Here is a 15,737-nt window from a genome sequence, read left to right on the forward strand (position 1 = left end):
TTTCGATGTTTGTCACAGATGCAGGCTTGCTTGTCCAGCCATTCTCAGCAACCACTGCCATCTTTATGCAATGACGGTGATGATGATATTATAAAAAGGTTGCCATGTGGTGGGTTTGGGTAAACAAGTTTTTGTTGATATTTAAGGCTTTTAAAATTTTAAACGTTAGTTTTTAAATTCATTTGGCTGTTTTCCTATTTATTATGAGGTTATACCATTTGAATTCTCAGTTTTTTTTTAATAAATTTATTGCCTTAATTTTCTGGTCTAAATTATACTTGGATGTTACAATTGTTGGATGCCTATAAAAGGTCACTCCTCCTTCACATTTGAAAAACACCACAATCTGATTTCTCCTACTTCCATACTTTCTCTACTTTCGATATTATTATTTTTGAGCAACGGTTTTGTGACTTGGAGACTTTTATCCAACTATGAACATGTTTATAACGGACCTTAAACTTGAGTAGTATTGGGGGTTGTATTTTGGAGTCTTGTAGACCATCAATACATGCACGTAGGGAGGCTACAAAGGGCCAAAAAGAGCTCAAGCCATCTATAGAAATCATCATGTCAAAGAAGCTTCAAGAAGCTGATAATTAACTTAGATAACCAAAGAAGAGAAACTTGTATAAGTACATAATATTCTCTCAATGAAGCACCAATTTATGGGACACCAAACAATACAAAATGTTGAAACCAAAGAAAGAACAGCAAAGACCCTCCCTGGGGTTGTTGGTCTCAAATCAATATAGTGACTTGAGCTTTATTATCCCACATGTCTCGCCAACTACCCCATTTTCTTAGGAGAAGAGGGTGTGTAATTGGAGAAAATGGTGTTATCATGCTTGCATATAAAATATATTGACATCAATCCATGAAACAACGGTAAACTATGTATATGGAATATTACTTGCTGGGTTTTAGAATTTTTCTTTGTATTATAAACATGTCACCTACTAGGCAATTCTAGATGTACAAAACAACTATGAAAAATTGAGCAATTGGCTCAATCTCAAAGAGGAGCTCTTGATAAATTCATTTTTCTTTGCTTATTGTTTGTACTGAACTTACTTATTATTTATCTTTCTCAAATTGAAAAGTTTAAAATTTTATGAATTTTTTATTATCATTGCATGCTAATTGATGATGAAGTTAGCTAAAAAAAGTTGTTTCATAACATTAAGTCATGCTAATTTTTTAGTTTTTTTATATTTAGTTTTTCTTTATTATATGAGGACCTCAATTTAAGTTTCTTTATTATATGAGGACCTCACTTTTTAAAACAAAAATCCATATTCTACTGATATCGACAAACCTTTGAACATGTCTTCATACAACTAGGTTTCACTTTGGGAAGTAACTGTTAATCAAATAAAAATTTCTAGAAGAGAATAAATCTTTGTTCTTATTTTAATGCCTCCTCTCTCCAGGGTTCTAATCCTTTAACATAAATATTAATTGAAAATATTCAAAATCAATTTCTTCCTTTAAATGCGATAGAAGAATCTATCATAAATTTAGAGTATATATTAATTTGGCAACCCACCCTGAAATGATATGAAATTGGAGAAATAATTATTTAATAGGTTATTAATTGAAACCTTTGTGGCTTAATTTGTCCCCCACAAAAACAAATGTGGCAATCATCATCGAACATGGGTGCCACCCCAGAGTTGACACTTTATACCCCAAAAATCCAACTACTGCGGCCTCCAAATTATAAATAAACACAATGACCCACTTATAACACAAACTTCCCCAAATTCTCTCAAATAAAAGAATATTTGGACTTTCACAAAACAAAATGCCTGCAGCATTGTACTACTACTTCACCACCACAATTCTTCTCGTCCTTATCTCAAGCACAAATGCTGCAACAAGGCACAGCCAGTACCTAAGCCAGGCTAACCAATTTTTGGCTCCTCAAAATGCTGCCCGGTCAGCCACCAAAATGAAGCCATTGGTTTGGGATGCGAAGTTGGCAGGGTATGCACAATGGTATGCAAACCAAAGGCGATACGACTGCGCTTTGAGGCACTCAAACGGCCCTTATGGGGAGAACATTTTCTGGGGTAGTGGCACCGGGTGGACACCGGCTCAGGCAGTGACGGCATGGGCTTCGGAGAGCAGGTGGTACAATTACTGGTCTAATTCTTGTGCTAGAGGGCAGGAATGTGGGCATTATACACAGATTGTGTGGAGGTCCACAAGAAGAGTTGGGTGTGCTAGAGTCACTTGTTTGGGTGGTAGGGGTGTGTTCATGGTTTGCAACTATGACCCTCCTGGGAATTATATTGGAGAAAGGCCTTATTGAATATTTCATAGAAATTGCATGCTGTTTATGTGCCTTTGAGGCTGGCAACAATGGAGACTATTTATGTGGATTTTTCTAATCTCTATTTAATTATAACTAATAATATTACAGGATTATATTATATAATTAAGCGGCATGAACCTTGAGGATTGCGTCTATAGCTTTATGAGTTTTATTTATGCGTTGTAAGACCACAAAGGCGATTACATATCTTGGAGTGAAAAGATAAGAATGCTTGACAGAAATGTTGGTGCATTTGTTTGGTAGATTATTTTCTTCTCTTTTGAGGGGTGAGTATATTATCTATAATCGGGGCATCATTAACAATTTAATATACGTAAGTTCAAGTAATTAGAGCATTCATTTCTCCTCCCGAGGTCGATCATCTGTTCGATTGCTCACACCTTCAATATAATTAGATTGCATGATAATCATGTAAACATATCAACTTAATTTAATAAAATAGCTCCTAAACCAGAAGCAGTGTTTTAAGGTAGAAGGAGTTTTTGGTACTTCCATTATTTTTTTTCCTTCAAACTAGGGATGGATGCGATCCGATTTGGCTCAATTCTTGCCTAAAATCATAACCAGAACTGCCCTATGCATTCAGTCCAATTCAGTCTGTTTTTGACTGAGATGACTAAAAGGAGTGAACTAATCGAAACCTATAAAATCCAGTTCGGTTCTTCCAATTCTTGGTTTAGGCCGGCTATTTTTTATTTTTTATTTTTTTAAAATTCCAGCTAGTTTGAAGTTCAAACTAGCTGGTAATGAAACTGGGTCCAAGATGTAGGCTGAAAGGATAACTAAGAACCCATATTGGCCTGAATAATGAATATGACACAGACTGTAAAGTTACATGCATGTCACCTTCATACAATGTCTCACTCTCATGACCCCAATAAATAATAAATAAAAATATATAAAGTCATATATACATTGTTATCTTATATTTAAGAATTGGTTATTAGGAAAATTCATTGTAGTGCAATTTCTTTCTTTTATACATTTTCCTACGCCCATGAATTTTTTTTTATTTTATAAATTTTATGTAGCTTTGATAAATTCATATATAAGGAATAAGGACAACGTGCAAGCAATAAAGGTGTGACTTTCTGCACCAAGTAGCCAAGCCAGGGTTGGAAGAATGCGGTCAAAATGCAAGACAGGCTCCAGGTTTAAAATATTTAGTAGCATACATATTTAATTCACACTTACAGCCATATATATATATATATATATACACTTTGTACAAGACTTCGGCTTTTGTAATTTTCAACCACATGAACTAACTGAGCCCACACCTAGGGCCTAGCTAGATGACCATTTACATATATAATATTACATATTGTTTATACAATATATAATTTACTTTAATTTAATCTAAACTACGAGTGGGAATTTGTACTCACGTGCCGAGTGGGAAGCGCTCTTAACTAAGCCCATACCTTAAAATTGAGCATTACTAATATGGCCTCTCACCAATATAATTACCAGGCGGATCATAATTACAAGTCATAAAAACATCTCCATCATCACACACCGCCCTAGCACACCCAACTCTTCTTGTACTCTTCCACACAATTTGAGTATAATGCCCACACATTTGCCCAGCCTCACACGTATTTGTCACATAAGTATAGTACTTCTCTTCAGCTGCCCATGTATTCACTGCGTCACTCGGCGTCCAAGTCGAGCCACTGCCCCAGTATATGTTCTCTCCGAGCTTGAACTCGCCTTCCGGGAACGAATGCTCCAACTTGCAGTCCGATTTTCTTATGCCTGCCCACCATTGAGCATATTTTTCAAGCTGAAAGTCCCACATCAAAGGTATCTCCCACTTGGCTGCCCTGACCAAATTGTGTTGGTACAAAAATTCTAGGGACTCTCCTATGCAATCCCAGCATAGTTGCTTTGAGACCCTCAGTATGGTCTCGTTGTTGGGCTTTTGTTGGAAAAAATGTGTTTGAGAAGTGGCTGAAACAATAGAGTTGGAAGTGAGAATAACGTAGAGGACAAAGAAGAAGATGAGGAATTGGGGCTTCATTTTTTTTCTGCTTGTCCCACGTCTCGTTTGTGGAGCATATGCTTGGAGAGAAGAGAGGAAGAAGAACCACACGCAGTAGGATGTGTGGAGCACAAGGGAGATTATAATTGGAAGGTGTTGTAGATTCTGGTTTCTTTGCATGGCATATTTATATATAAGTCTCTATGTATGATTGAAGGTGCTCTCGTGAATTTGGCTAATGTTGTGTCCGTGAACTGTGTTTTGTTTTATTAGGGGACATTGTGCCCACCATGGTGCTCTCTAGAACATATGATGCGTGGCATAAGAAAGCTTTAGGTACAATCAAGATATTGTGGCTAGTAAACTAGGTTCCAAAGATTTAATTTTTGTCTTTTTTTTAAATACAAGCAATAGTCTAAATTATAAGAAGAGAGGATTGCTCATACACAAACTATTCAAAGTGTCATGGGATCTGAACTTGAGAACGAGCTCTTTTCCAAGGAAAATACGATGTTTTCTAGTAGTGGCCACTAGCCTAGACCCGATTGGCCATTTTTTTTGTTTCAATGATTAGAAAATGATAATTTTTCATAGACAAATATATGCTAGAAAAGTAAACAAATAAGTACAAGAAATTTAAATATATAATTGTTGGAATATTACAATATTTATTATTGTTGGTGTTTGGTGGTTGTTGTATTGGAACCATTAGAATTTACTCTGCTTGGTCCCTGAACTTGTGCTTAATTTTGAATTGACCCTATATCTTTTTTTCTTAGAAAATTAAAGATATGAACATTTTTTTAGCCAATTTCCCCCAATTTTCATTCAATTTTATGTTAAATTATTAAAAAATATATTATTTTTTTTTTGGAAAAATACAAGAGAACGAGAAAAAAATAATGTAAAAACCTATCCCCACCCAGACACCCATTCGCGCCCCTCTTCCCCTCTGTTTTTTTCCTCCTCTCTCCACGCTTCTCCCCAGGCCAACCAGCATACATTCAAAGCCATAAGAGAGAGCATGTGTCTGTGAAAAAGGCTTAGCCAAATTCAGAGAGAGATTGGAGATTTTATTGGATTTGGATAGGCTCTGTGTTTCATTTGGGACCGAGATATTTGGGTGGCATAGAGAAAGAAGAAGGGCAAAACAACCAGAAGTGAAGAACAAAGACGCAGCCTGTTGATGTCAAACTCTTCACCCCTGACGCACCTTCCCCCGCCTCCCTCTCTATCTCGTCGCCCTCTTCACTTAGGCTTTAGGATTTTGATCTTTTTTTTTTCCTTTTAATTTCTGCAAATTTAATTTGTGAAAACTTGAACAACAAAAAAATTGGAGCTTGCATGGGTTGTGGGAGGGCGTCGACAGGGTGGGGTGGACCATGAGCAGCGCCGCCGGGAGAGAGTGCCCAAAGAAAGAGAAAGAGAGGGATGACAATTTTCCCCAAGTAAGGATCTTCGTGGGGATTCAATCTTAATAGGTCGGGTATCAAGGATAAAAAAAGGGTATGGAGACGGGTACGGAGAATTTTTTGAGTGTGGTGTTCGGGAAAGAGCGGGGATTGAATTTTAATAGCCAACTCGAACCCTCCACGTTTAGCATATATATATATATATATGCTATTAAAGTGATTGTGCCAACTAAGTTTTATAATTACAAGTCATAAACACATCTCCATCAACACACAGCCCTAGCACACCCAACTCTTCTTGTACTCTTCCACACAATTTGAGTATAATGCCCACACATTTGCCCAGCCTCACACGTATTTGTCACATAAGTATAATACTTCTCTTCAGCTGCCAATGTCTTCACTGCGTCACTCGGCGTCCAAGTCGAGCCACTGCCCCAGTATATGTTCTCTCCAAGCTTGAACTCGCCTTCCGGGAACGAATGCTCCAACTTGCAGTCCGATTTTCTTATGCCTGCCCACCATTGAGCATATTTTTCAAGCTGAAAGTCCCACATCAAAGGCATCTCCCACTTGTTTGCCCTGACCAAATTGTGTTGGTACAAAAATTCTAGGGACTCTCCTATGCAACCCCAGCATAGTTGCTTTGGGATCCTCAGTATGGTCTCGTTGTTGGGCTTTTGTTGGAAAAAATGTGTTTGAGAAGTGGCTGAAACAATAGAGTTGGAAGTGAGAATAATGTAGAGGACAAAGAAGGAGATGAGGAAATGGGGCTTCATTTGTTTTTTTCAGCTTGTCCTAGGTCTCGTTTGTGGAGCATATGCTTGGAGAGAAGAGAGGAAGAAGAACCACACGCAGTAGGATATGTGGAGCACAAAGGAGCTTATAATTGGAAGGTGTTGTAGATTCTGGTTTTCTTTGCATGCCATATCATAAATAACTCTCTATGTATGATTGGAGGTGCTCTCGTGAATTTGGCTAATGTTGTGCCCGTGAACTGTGTTTTGTTTTATTAGGGGACATTGTGCCCACCATGTTGCACTCTAGAACATCATGCGTGGCATAAGAAAGCTTTAGGTACAATCAAGATATTGTGGCTAGTAAACTAGGTTCCAAAGGTTTAATTTTCTGTTTTTTTTATATAAAAAAATACAAGCAATAGTCTAAATTATAAGAAAAGGGGTTGCTCACTTGCAAACTATTCAAAGTGTCATGGAATTCAAACTTGAGACCAAGATTTTTCCGCATAAAGTATGATGTTTTCTATTAGTGGTCACTAGGCTAGACCTGATTGACTTTTTTTTTAATGATGGGAAAATGATAATTTTTCATAGACAAATATATGCTATAAAAGTAAAACAAATAAGTACAAGGAATTTAAATATATACTTGCTGGAATATTACAATATTTATTATTGTTGGTGTTTGGTGGTTGTTGTATTGGAAACGTTAGAATTTGCTGGTGATTACCATATCTTTTTTTATTTATAGAAAATTAAAGATATGAACATGTTTTTAGCCAATTTCCCCCAATTTCCCCCAATTTTCATCCAATTTTATATTTAATTATTAAAATTAATTATTTTACTTTTTTTGGAAAAATACAAGAGAACGAGAAAAAAATTAAAAAAAAACCTATCTCCATCCACAGACCCAGACCCATTCGTGCCCCCCTCCCCTATGTTTTTTTCCCCTTCCTCCTCTCTCCGATGCTTCTCCCCAGGCCAACCAGCATACATTCAAGGGTCTTTATATAATAGGCTCTTGCAACTCTAATAGTCTATACAAAAATTCATCTACATATATATTTACTTCCAACCAAAATCCAGTTTTGAAAACGGAAGCCATGAAGGATAAAAGTTGCCCATTTCTTATTACTTATTTACAAAACCCTGCCATTTTTGTTATCCAGCGATTTTTCCTAAACAATCTCTAATATCGCCTTTCCATTATTATGGTGTTGCTGGACTCAACAAATCAAAACATTCTCATAATACATATAATATATGTTCGTTCATAAATAATATGTATATATAGCTATACATATAAACCATAATTACATATAATGTAGGTATATTAAAACAGATACACTATTCATACTAGGTAAATTATATTTTTCATAAAACAAACAATAAAAAGATTATTAGTTATTTTTCATAGAACAAGTAATAGGTACATTATTTTTTCAACATAATTAGTATGTACAGTATTATTCATAAAAAATTATAAAGTAGATTATTAGTCATGTATAATTCATAAAAAGAAAATAACATAAACATTTTTATTAAACAACCGATTACCTAAATCTGTATTTATTGTTAAATTTTAAAAAAATATTTCCAAATTAATTTCTATATCCATTACAACCATTTGGAGATCTCTCCAATTTCAACGTCTGTCATTATATACAATCCAATTAAAAACTGTTTCCATATTGATTCCTACATTAATATACAAAATGCAATAATGGCTTAGTTGGGGGTATTTTTGGAATCTGAAAAGTACAATGAATAAGATTTTATGCTTATATTTATGTTGATGATATACTGATTACCGGATATAATTTGGCTGCCATCAATTCCCTTAAAGGTTTCCTTCATACCCGTTTTTGCATCAAGGATCTTGGGGACAATAGAGACTCGGTAATGGCCTATAGCTGAGTGGCTATACGGGTGTATATAAGTATAGCCGTGCGGCTATACTATTTTTTTTTTTTTTTTTTTTTTATAAAAATCAAGTATAGCCGCGCAGCTTTTTTTTATAAAGAAAAAGGCAAAACAGAGTATAGCCGTGCGACGATATTATTTTTAAAATTTTGTTTTGGAAAAACCGAGTATAGCAGCGCCACTATACTATTTTTTTAATGAAAAAAAATATTAGAAAAACTCACATCCTCTCCAACTATCTTTTTTGAAAATCTATACTTATTGGTGCGCTGGTGTTGCAGTGAGATGAATCACACAACCTTCCCCAACATATATACCTGCATTGAGTGCATGTCACCATGCTATATGTTATTATAACGATCCATCTTATCATTAACAAATCAAAATAACTTTCTACAATATATACTCACCGTCACCATGGTGGGAGTATGTACCCAAATACATGCATAGATATGGACTAGAAGGAGACTAGGGTTTCAGTCTCATTCCTATCAAACTCATAGATGTGGACTCGAACTCAGATCTTGTCTGGGTCCTTTGCATGTGGTTCATATTTAACACTTGACTTTAAATAACCTTTACAAGAATTATCACTGATTTAATAATAATAATAATAATAATGAAGATGATGGTTTGATGGGAATGGAACTGAAACCGAGTAGGTTTGGAAACCGCGTTACACCAAGACTCCAACAGTAAACCAAGACTCCAACAATACAACAAAAGAAAAGAAAAAGAAAAAGAAAAGAAAAAATAAACATACAACTTGTGAAGATGGATCAGAAGACATAAGACTTAAAGAGAACATGAAGTCCATTCTTACAATACAATACAATACAATACAAGCTTCTAATTTAGAGATACTAAGTACGTGTGCTCTCCCTTCCTATTCAAGATGTACGTATTTCTCAGTTGCTGGTTAGATAAAATGTGCATCTCTCTCTCAACATCAAAAAGCTAATGCAATAGAGCTTATCTTAGCTTACAACATGAGTTTATTGAAACATACTAACTAATTAACTAGCTATAGCTTCTTAATGAAAAATTGGTTTTTAAACAAACACATGTACTAGGCTTAAGATAGTAGGGAGGATGATGATTCAGATGCGTCGACCTTGTCCTCCTCCTTCTCCATTGACTCTATAACCTCGTCGAGTTCATCTTGGTCAACATCCTTGTTTAAGAGCTTTTCGAGATTGGCTATCATTTCCTTAAAGGGTAATTTAATCTGAGTTTCAATAGTTTGTTTCAACTCCATGAGTTTGGTTGGGTCATGAACCTGCACATCCTGAAGAAGCCTATCAATTTTATTCTTCAAGAATGATTTGACTGCGTGTTTAGCCAAATTAACAGCAGAGAATGCCTGCCCGCTCATATGCTTGCCGGTTTTGCAGTAAATTGCAAAGGCCTCGCAATTGTTTTCGAACAGGTCGTATTCACCGAAACCTTTGCTGCTCAGTAAATTGGTGGCACGACTTATGCTTTCATCTGATGAATCACAACGCCCCGTCGTGCAAGTTCCTACTTTTTTTTATTAAGAAGTGACTAACAGAGACACCATATTCGAAGCGATAAAGCTCCTTCCCTGCAAGGAAGCAGTCAACACAAGTCATGACCGCTCCTCGCACCGTCTGTGGGTGATGCGCACAGGTTTCGCAATGCCGTCGTCGTCCTATCCATGATGTTTTTGCTTCTTTTGTTCTAGTGAAGTGGATCACTGATAAGTGCATTATTTACTATATTTTTATATCTCTTTTATTTGGTTTTTGTAGGGAAAGTTAATTTAAAATAGCATTATTACCTTACTTTCCTTATTTTCAGCTATTCTGCACTCTTGGAAGGATTTCGACTGAAAATCGACTTTTCAAATGAATTTTAGCGCAAGGCCAATTGGAGAAGAAAGCTAAGACATTGAAGATCATTGTATCAAAGTTTCATAATTTTCTACCAAGCCAAATGCTCCAGACTTGCAAGTCAAGACAGCCTAAGTTGAAATTCCGTCAAAACTGCACTGCTGTGGAAGATTGAAGATTTGAAGACCTTTCCGATTTTTCCTAGTGGCGTGTAATATATGCCTGGAAAGCTTAGACATAAAGCTACGTTTCTCATATTTTTCCAGAATTTTCTAGGAAGTGGAATGACCCCAAAGTGTACGTGCAAGTTGGCTGACGTGTTTCCAAGTCAAAGAAGGATTCTTTCCTAATTTGTTTCCTTAATTGTTTGGGATTTTGTTTTGCTTTAGGAGAGTTTTTCCAGACCTTTTAAGAGTAGGGTTTAGTTGTTTTACACTATATAAGATCACCCTAAGGATCTCTTCAGATCATCCTCCCATATACCATACTTTTCCACCAACTTTCATACACCCAAAGAAACATCAGAGAGAGCCAAGGATTTGCTGCTGCACTACTTGAGGAGCTTTCGAAGGTGTTCCTGTGGAGACTCCGAAGATCAAATTCATCTGCCAAATCGGTTTTATGACAATAATTCTCTTGTTTATCTTTTCTTTTGTCATGAACTAATTATCCTTGCTAGGGCTACGATGTAGCCTAACCATGAATACTTAATTTTTATAGTTATATTAATTTCTTATTACTATTCCATATTGAGTATTTGTTACTGTTCTTAATGCTTTGAATATCTGGCCAATATTTAATTGATTTGATGATCCAAGCGGAGACCGAGAGGAGATGTTTGGTGTTTGCTTCTTGTAACAAATACCATGACTTGAATGAGTGCCCGAGAGGGACTAACATGACTCATGCAGTTTTCTTGCAGGTTCTCATAGAACTTAATGGGTTCTTGATTTTCTAAATCCGTTGCTCGAGAGAGAATGGGTTGTTAATTAAGAATACTTTTGGTTGAGCCCGAGAGGGGATATCGAATGAATTAGGAGAAACCAACTGTCAACATGGATAGTAATTAGGGTTAATTGGCTATAAGAATTAAGTGGAATTGGTTATGGTGAAATCGGATGCTCTAGTGTCTCATCATCTTAATTTTCTATCATTAATTAAATTGCTATTTTTCATAATTGTTTTAGGTTACTTAAATCAATCAATCTTCTTAATCAATTGTTCAGATAAACTTTTGAATTAATCATAATTGGTAATTAATAGGAAATTACAGTCTTCGTGGGAACGATACTCTACTTATTTCTATATTACTTGTGCGAATTGTGCGCTTGCAATAATTTCACAACAAGTTTTTGGCGCCGCTGCCGGGGATTGTTTTATTTTCTATTAATATCAATATATTTTAATTCGGAGTTTAATTTGAATTTTTCTTTTTATTTTCAGGTACATTGGATTTTTCCGACACCCCCATTTATGGCGGATGAAGCTGAAAGAGCAGTGAGGGAATTTGGCCCCCCAGTGGCAACTCCCTCAGCGATCCGACGTCCTTCTATTGCAGCCAACAATTTTGAGATCAAGCCAGCCATGATCACCATGCTACAGAATTCATCCGTATTTTGTGGTCTGCCGAATGAAGATCCAAATATACATCTTGCGATATTTTTGGAGATTTGTGACACATCCAAGTTCAATGGGGTATCTGACGATGCGATTCGTTTAAGGCTATTCCCCTTTTCCTTGAAGGATAAAGCCAAGCTTTGGTTACTGTCACAGCCACAAGACTCCATCCGTACTTGGGATGATTTATCCAAGAAATTCCTTGCTAAATTTTTCCCACCAGCCAAAACTGCAAAATTCCGACAAGATATTATGTCATTCGCTCAGTATGATAAGGAGCCTTTATATGAAGCTTGGGAACGATTCAAAGATTTGTTGCGCAAGTGCCCTCACCATGAGCTACCAACCTGGATTCAAGTTCAAACTTTCTACAATGGGTTGAGTCAAACAAGCAGGACACTAGTTGATGCAGCTGCTGGAGGGGCTTTAATGGCAAAAACGGCTACTGAAGCATTTGAATTATTGGAGACCATGGCATCCAACAACTACCAATGGCCGAGTGAGAGAATGAATCCGAAGCCAGCTGGGGTCTTGGAAGTCGATGCTATAGCTTTGCTAGCAACACAAATTTCTAACCTTACTAAAAAAGTTGATTCTTTGAGTGTTAATGCTATAAACACTAATACTAATTTTGGTTGTGATTTTTGTGCAGGTCCTCATCCAAGTTCAGATTGCACCACAGGGAACCCATTCACGTCTGTTGAGCAAGTCAATCAGGTTGGAGAATTTAATCGACAAATAAATAATCCTTATTCCAATACATACAACCCCGGTTGGCGAAACCATCCAAATTTTTCATGGAGCAATACTCAGAATGTATGTGCAGAGACCACCACCTGGCTTTCCGGCTCAAGAGAAGAAAATAAATTTGGAAGATGCACTTACTCAGTTGACTATGTCTACCACCAAATTTATGACTGAAACAAAAACCCAATTTCAAAATCAGAGCGCTTCTATTCGGAATTTGGAGGTGCAAGTAGGCCAACTAGCTAATGTATTGAGTGGAAGAAATCAAGGAGTATGGCAAAGCCAACCCGAAATTAATCCGAAAAATCAAGAACAAGTAATGGCAATCACACTTCGGGAAGGGAAGCAAGTGAACACAGCGGTCATCTTGGAAAAAGAAAAATTAGAAAAAGAGGAAGAAGCTGAGAAATCTCAAGAAGAAGAAAATTATGCTGCTATGCCGTCCCCTTCTCCTCCATTGAAGCCATATGTCCCACCGATCCCTTTTCCGCAGAGGCTGAAGAAAAATAAAATTGATGGGCAATCTTCTGATTTCTTAGAAATGTTCAAAAAGGTGCAAATCAACATTCCATTCGCTGCAGCTTTGGAACAAATGCCAAGTTATGCAACATTCATGAAAGACATCCTTTCCAAGAAAAGGAAATTTGGTGATCATGAGAAAATCCAACTGACAGAAGAGTGCAGTGCCATCCTACAACGGAAGCTTCCACCAAAGAAAAAAGATAGAGGGAGTTTTAAAATTCCATGTACTATTGGAAATAATTTCTTTGAAAAAGCTTTATGTGATTTGGGTTCTAGCATTAATTTACTACCTTTATCTGTTGCTAAAAAGATTGGTATTGGTGAAATTAAACCCACCACTGTTTCTTTGCAGATGGCGGACAGGTCAATCACATACCCAGACGGAATTATTGAAGATGTTTTAGTAAAGGTTGATACACTCATATTCCCAGCAGATTTTTTGGTTTTGGATATGGAAGAAGATTCTGACACACAATTAATTTTGGGCCGTCCATTCCTGATTACTGGACAGACTCTGATTGACATGGAAGAAGGTTTAATAACTGTGAGAGTTGGGAATGAAAAAGCGACATTCAAAGTTTTTGAACCAATAACATTTCACGGAAAAGCAGAGGAAAAGGAGACTCCAAGCCATCCATTGGTACATGCCTCCACCTCTAAAGCTGACAAACCAAGAGTTGCCAAACCTGCCTTGTACTTGGATGAACCAAAACCATATGACCCAGGAAGGAATGAGTTAGAGGAACTTCAAAATAAATCTTATGAAAGTGCAAGAATTTACAAGGAGCATACAAAGAAGTGGCATGACAAGCATATCAAGAATGATCGTGACGATATAACCTTCAAAGTCAAAGGCCATCGATTGAAACCACATATGGCAGCTGCATTTCTTAAGGATGAGACCAACGTCCTCCTCAATAATCCCAAATAACGCATCTGAAAGTCGGGCTATTGACTTTAAACTAAGCGCTTGTTGGGAGGCAACCCAACTAGGTACCTTCGTTCCTTATCTTTTTAATTTTTCGTTTGTGTGCTTCTCGCGTTCATTACTTTTACTATTCTCTGTCCTTACTTTTATTTTCATTTTAAACATTGAGGACAATGTTTGGTTTAGGTTTGAGGTGGGTAACATTCGTTTTATTTTAATTTTTTTTTCGTTTTTAGTCTTTTTTGAGTCATGCAAAACATTGGTGTTTATGTTTCGATAATACTGTTTTAATCTGTAATGGATTTGAAGATTTGGCCCGCGTTGTCTTCTTCAGTTTTTTGTGCTGAATCCAGCCATATAAGGGCCGTAATTTTCTGACTTTTCGTTTGCAAGTTATAGCTATTTTTCTGAACAGGGGTCTGGATCTGGAATTTTTCTGCGATTCAGTACTGATTTCTGTTTTCAACATCAGTTTTCATGAAGTTCTACTCTGTTTTCTGGTATTTTTTTCTAAAGAGAAGTTGTGCGTTTGTTTGTCTATTTTCTGAGCATATAAGGCTTGTCAAAATCTGTGCAATACTTTAAGGGATAATTGTTGAAAACTGATCTAAGGTCGAAATTGAAAAGAAGCAGTTTTTGTGAAATATAAATTCTAGTTAAAGTTATCACTTTTCCTTGCTAATAGAGATGTATATGTCATGTTTTGATCATGAATGCTTTACTAACGTGTTGCCATGAAGGGTTATTGCATTATAATCTTTGCACTTCACAATACCATACTCGTAATATTTTGGTGGACAAGGTTGCTATGCTCGAATGACTATGGAATATTAGTGGAGACTACCTTTGTGAGATATTGAGCCAAAAGCCATTCCTTGAGAGGGGTTTTATTGTTTCTACTCTTAAACACTCTTCGATTTTGTTCTTAATTAGATTGCTCTCATTAGGTTTGTATTGGATACTAAAGAATTCTCTTATTTTTGTAGGTACGTCGCTTCCAAGTTGGATGGACCATGAGATATGATGTTAGGCTATGCATGTTTTCACCCTCTAAAAGACCTTTCATCCTACCCTTTTGTGTGCGTCATTAGCCCCTTTGTAACCAAACACTTAACCTTTCTTTCACCACCCTTATTATCTATGACCTATACAACCCGTTTCTAAGCCATACCTTATAGCTTAGGATGTGCCAAAGTGATGAAAATAAGAAGGTTGAGCTCTACACCAAAGAATTGGCGTGTACCGAGGTGTTTGTGCAAAATTGCAAGAAGAAGAAAAAAAAAATATAAGAAAAGATGAAAAAAAAAAAAAAGTATTTTGCAATTCAAAAGAGTAAAAGTTCAAAATCACTCCAAATGGAGTAGGAAATATGCACAATTCCTGGACGCTAAATACTACAAAATGTCAAAAGGAGCTGGCCGTGTATGTGATCATGAATAATGCTTTGGTATGTCCTAAGTTTTTGTTATTCCTTTCCTTTCTTTCATACCCCAAGCCTAGCCTTTCATTACAACCTGAGTAGAAGACCTAACTGATCTTTTGGGAAATCTTGCTTGGAGGTGAGGTATGTACTCTAGTTCTTAGTATTTGATTCTTTTCATGAGACATTATTTTCAGAAATTTCCATTCTTCAAGCTAAGCATATGTGTTAATATTTGATTTCCATT

The 15,737-nt window shown here is 36.4% G+C and overlaps 3 protein-coding genes, 1 non-coding gene and 1 pseudogene across 4 annotated transcripts; 2 read left to right on the forward strand and 3 right to left on the reverse strand.

Annotated features, from left to right (window-relative positions):
- Positions 1-1,756: 1,756 nt before the first annotated feature.
- Positions 1,757-2,387, forward strand: LOC110752548 (pathogenesis-related protein PR-1-like). Its single transcript, XM_021953232.2, has one exon. It carries the CDS (start codon positions 1,808-1,810, stop codon positions 2,315-2,317), a length of 510 nt encoding a protein of 169 aa, XP_021808924.1. The 5' UTR covers positions 1,757-1,807; the 3' UTR covers positions 2,318-2,387.
- Positions 2,388-3,492: 1,105 nt separating this feature from the next.
- LOC110752515 (pathogenesis-related protein PR-1 pseudogene) lies at positions 3,493-4,493 on the reverse strand (annotated as a pseudogene).
- An 801-nt stretch (positions 4,494-5,294) lies between these two features.
- Positions 5,295-6,660, reverse strand: LOC110752516 (pathogenesis-related protein PR-1). The gene is given in 2 exon segments (XM_021953189.2): positions 5,295-6,006; positions 6,008-6,660. Coding segments are annotated over 2 exon segments (549 nt in total). The 5' UTR covers positions 6,517-6,660; the 3' UTR covers positions 5,295-5,966.
- A 5,069-nt stretch (positions 6,661-11,729) lies between these two features.
- Positions 11,730-14,848, forward strand: LOC148297201 (uncharacterized). The gene is made up of 2 exons (XM_088254332.1): positions 11,730-12,689; positions 13,084-14,848. The coding sequence occupies exons 1-2, from the start codon at positions 11,730-11,732 to the stop codon at positions 14,071-14,073; spliced, it is 1,950 nt and encodes a 649-aa protein (XP_088110458.1). The 3' UTR covers positions 14,074-14,848.
- Positions 12,108-12,214, reverse strand: LOC148297202 (small nucleolar RNA R71). Its single transcript, XR_015833250.1, has one exon. It is a non-coding gene; the product is annotated as a small nucleolar RNA R71 (small nucleolar RNA).
- Positions 14,849-15,737: the final 889 nt, after the last annotated feature.

The sequence above is a fragment of the Prunus avium genome, chromosome 1, assembly GCF_965620075.1.
Source record: "Prunus avium chromosome 1, drPruAviu1.hap1.1, whole genome shotgun sequence".
NCBI classification, from domain to species: Eukaryota; Viridiplantae; Streptophyta; class Magnoliopsida; order Rosales; family Rosaceae; genus Prunus; species Prunus avium.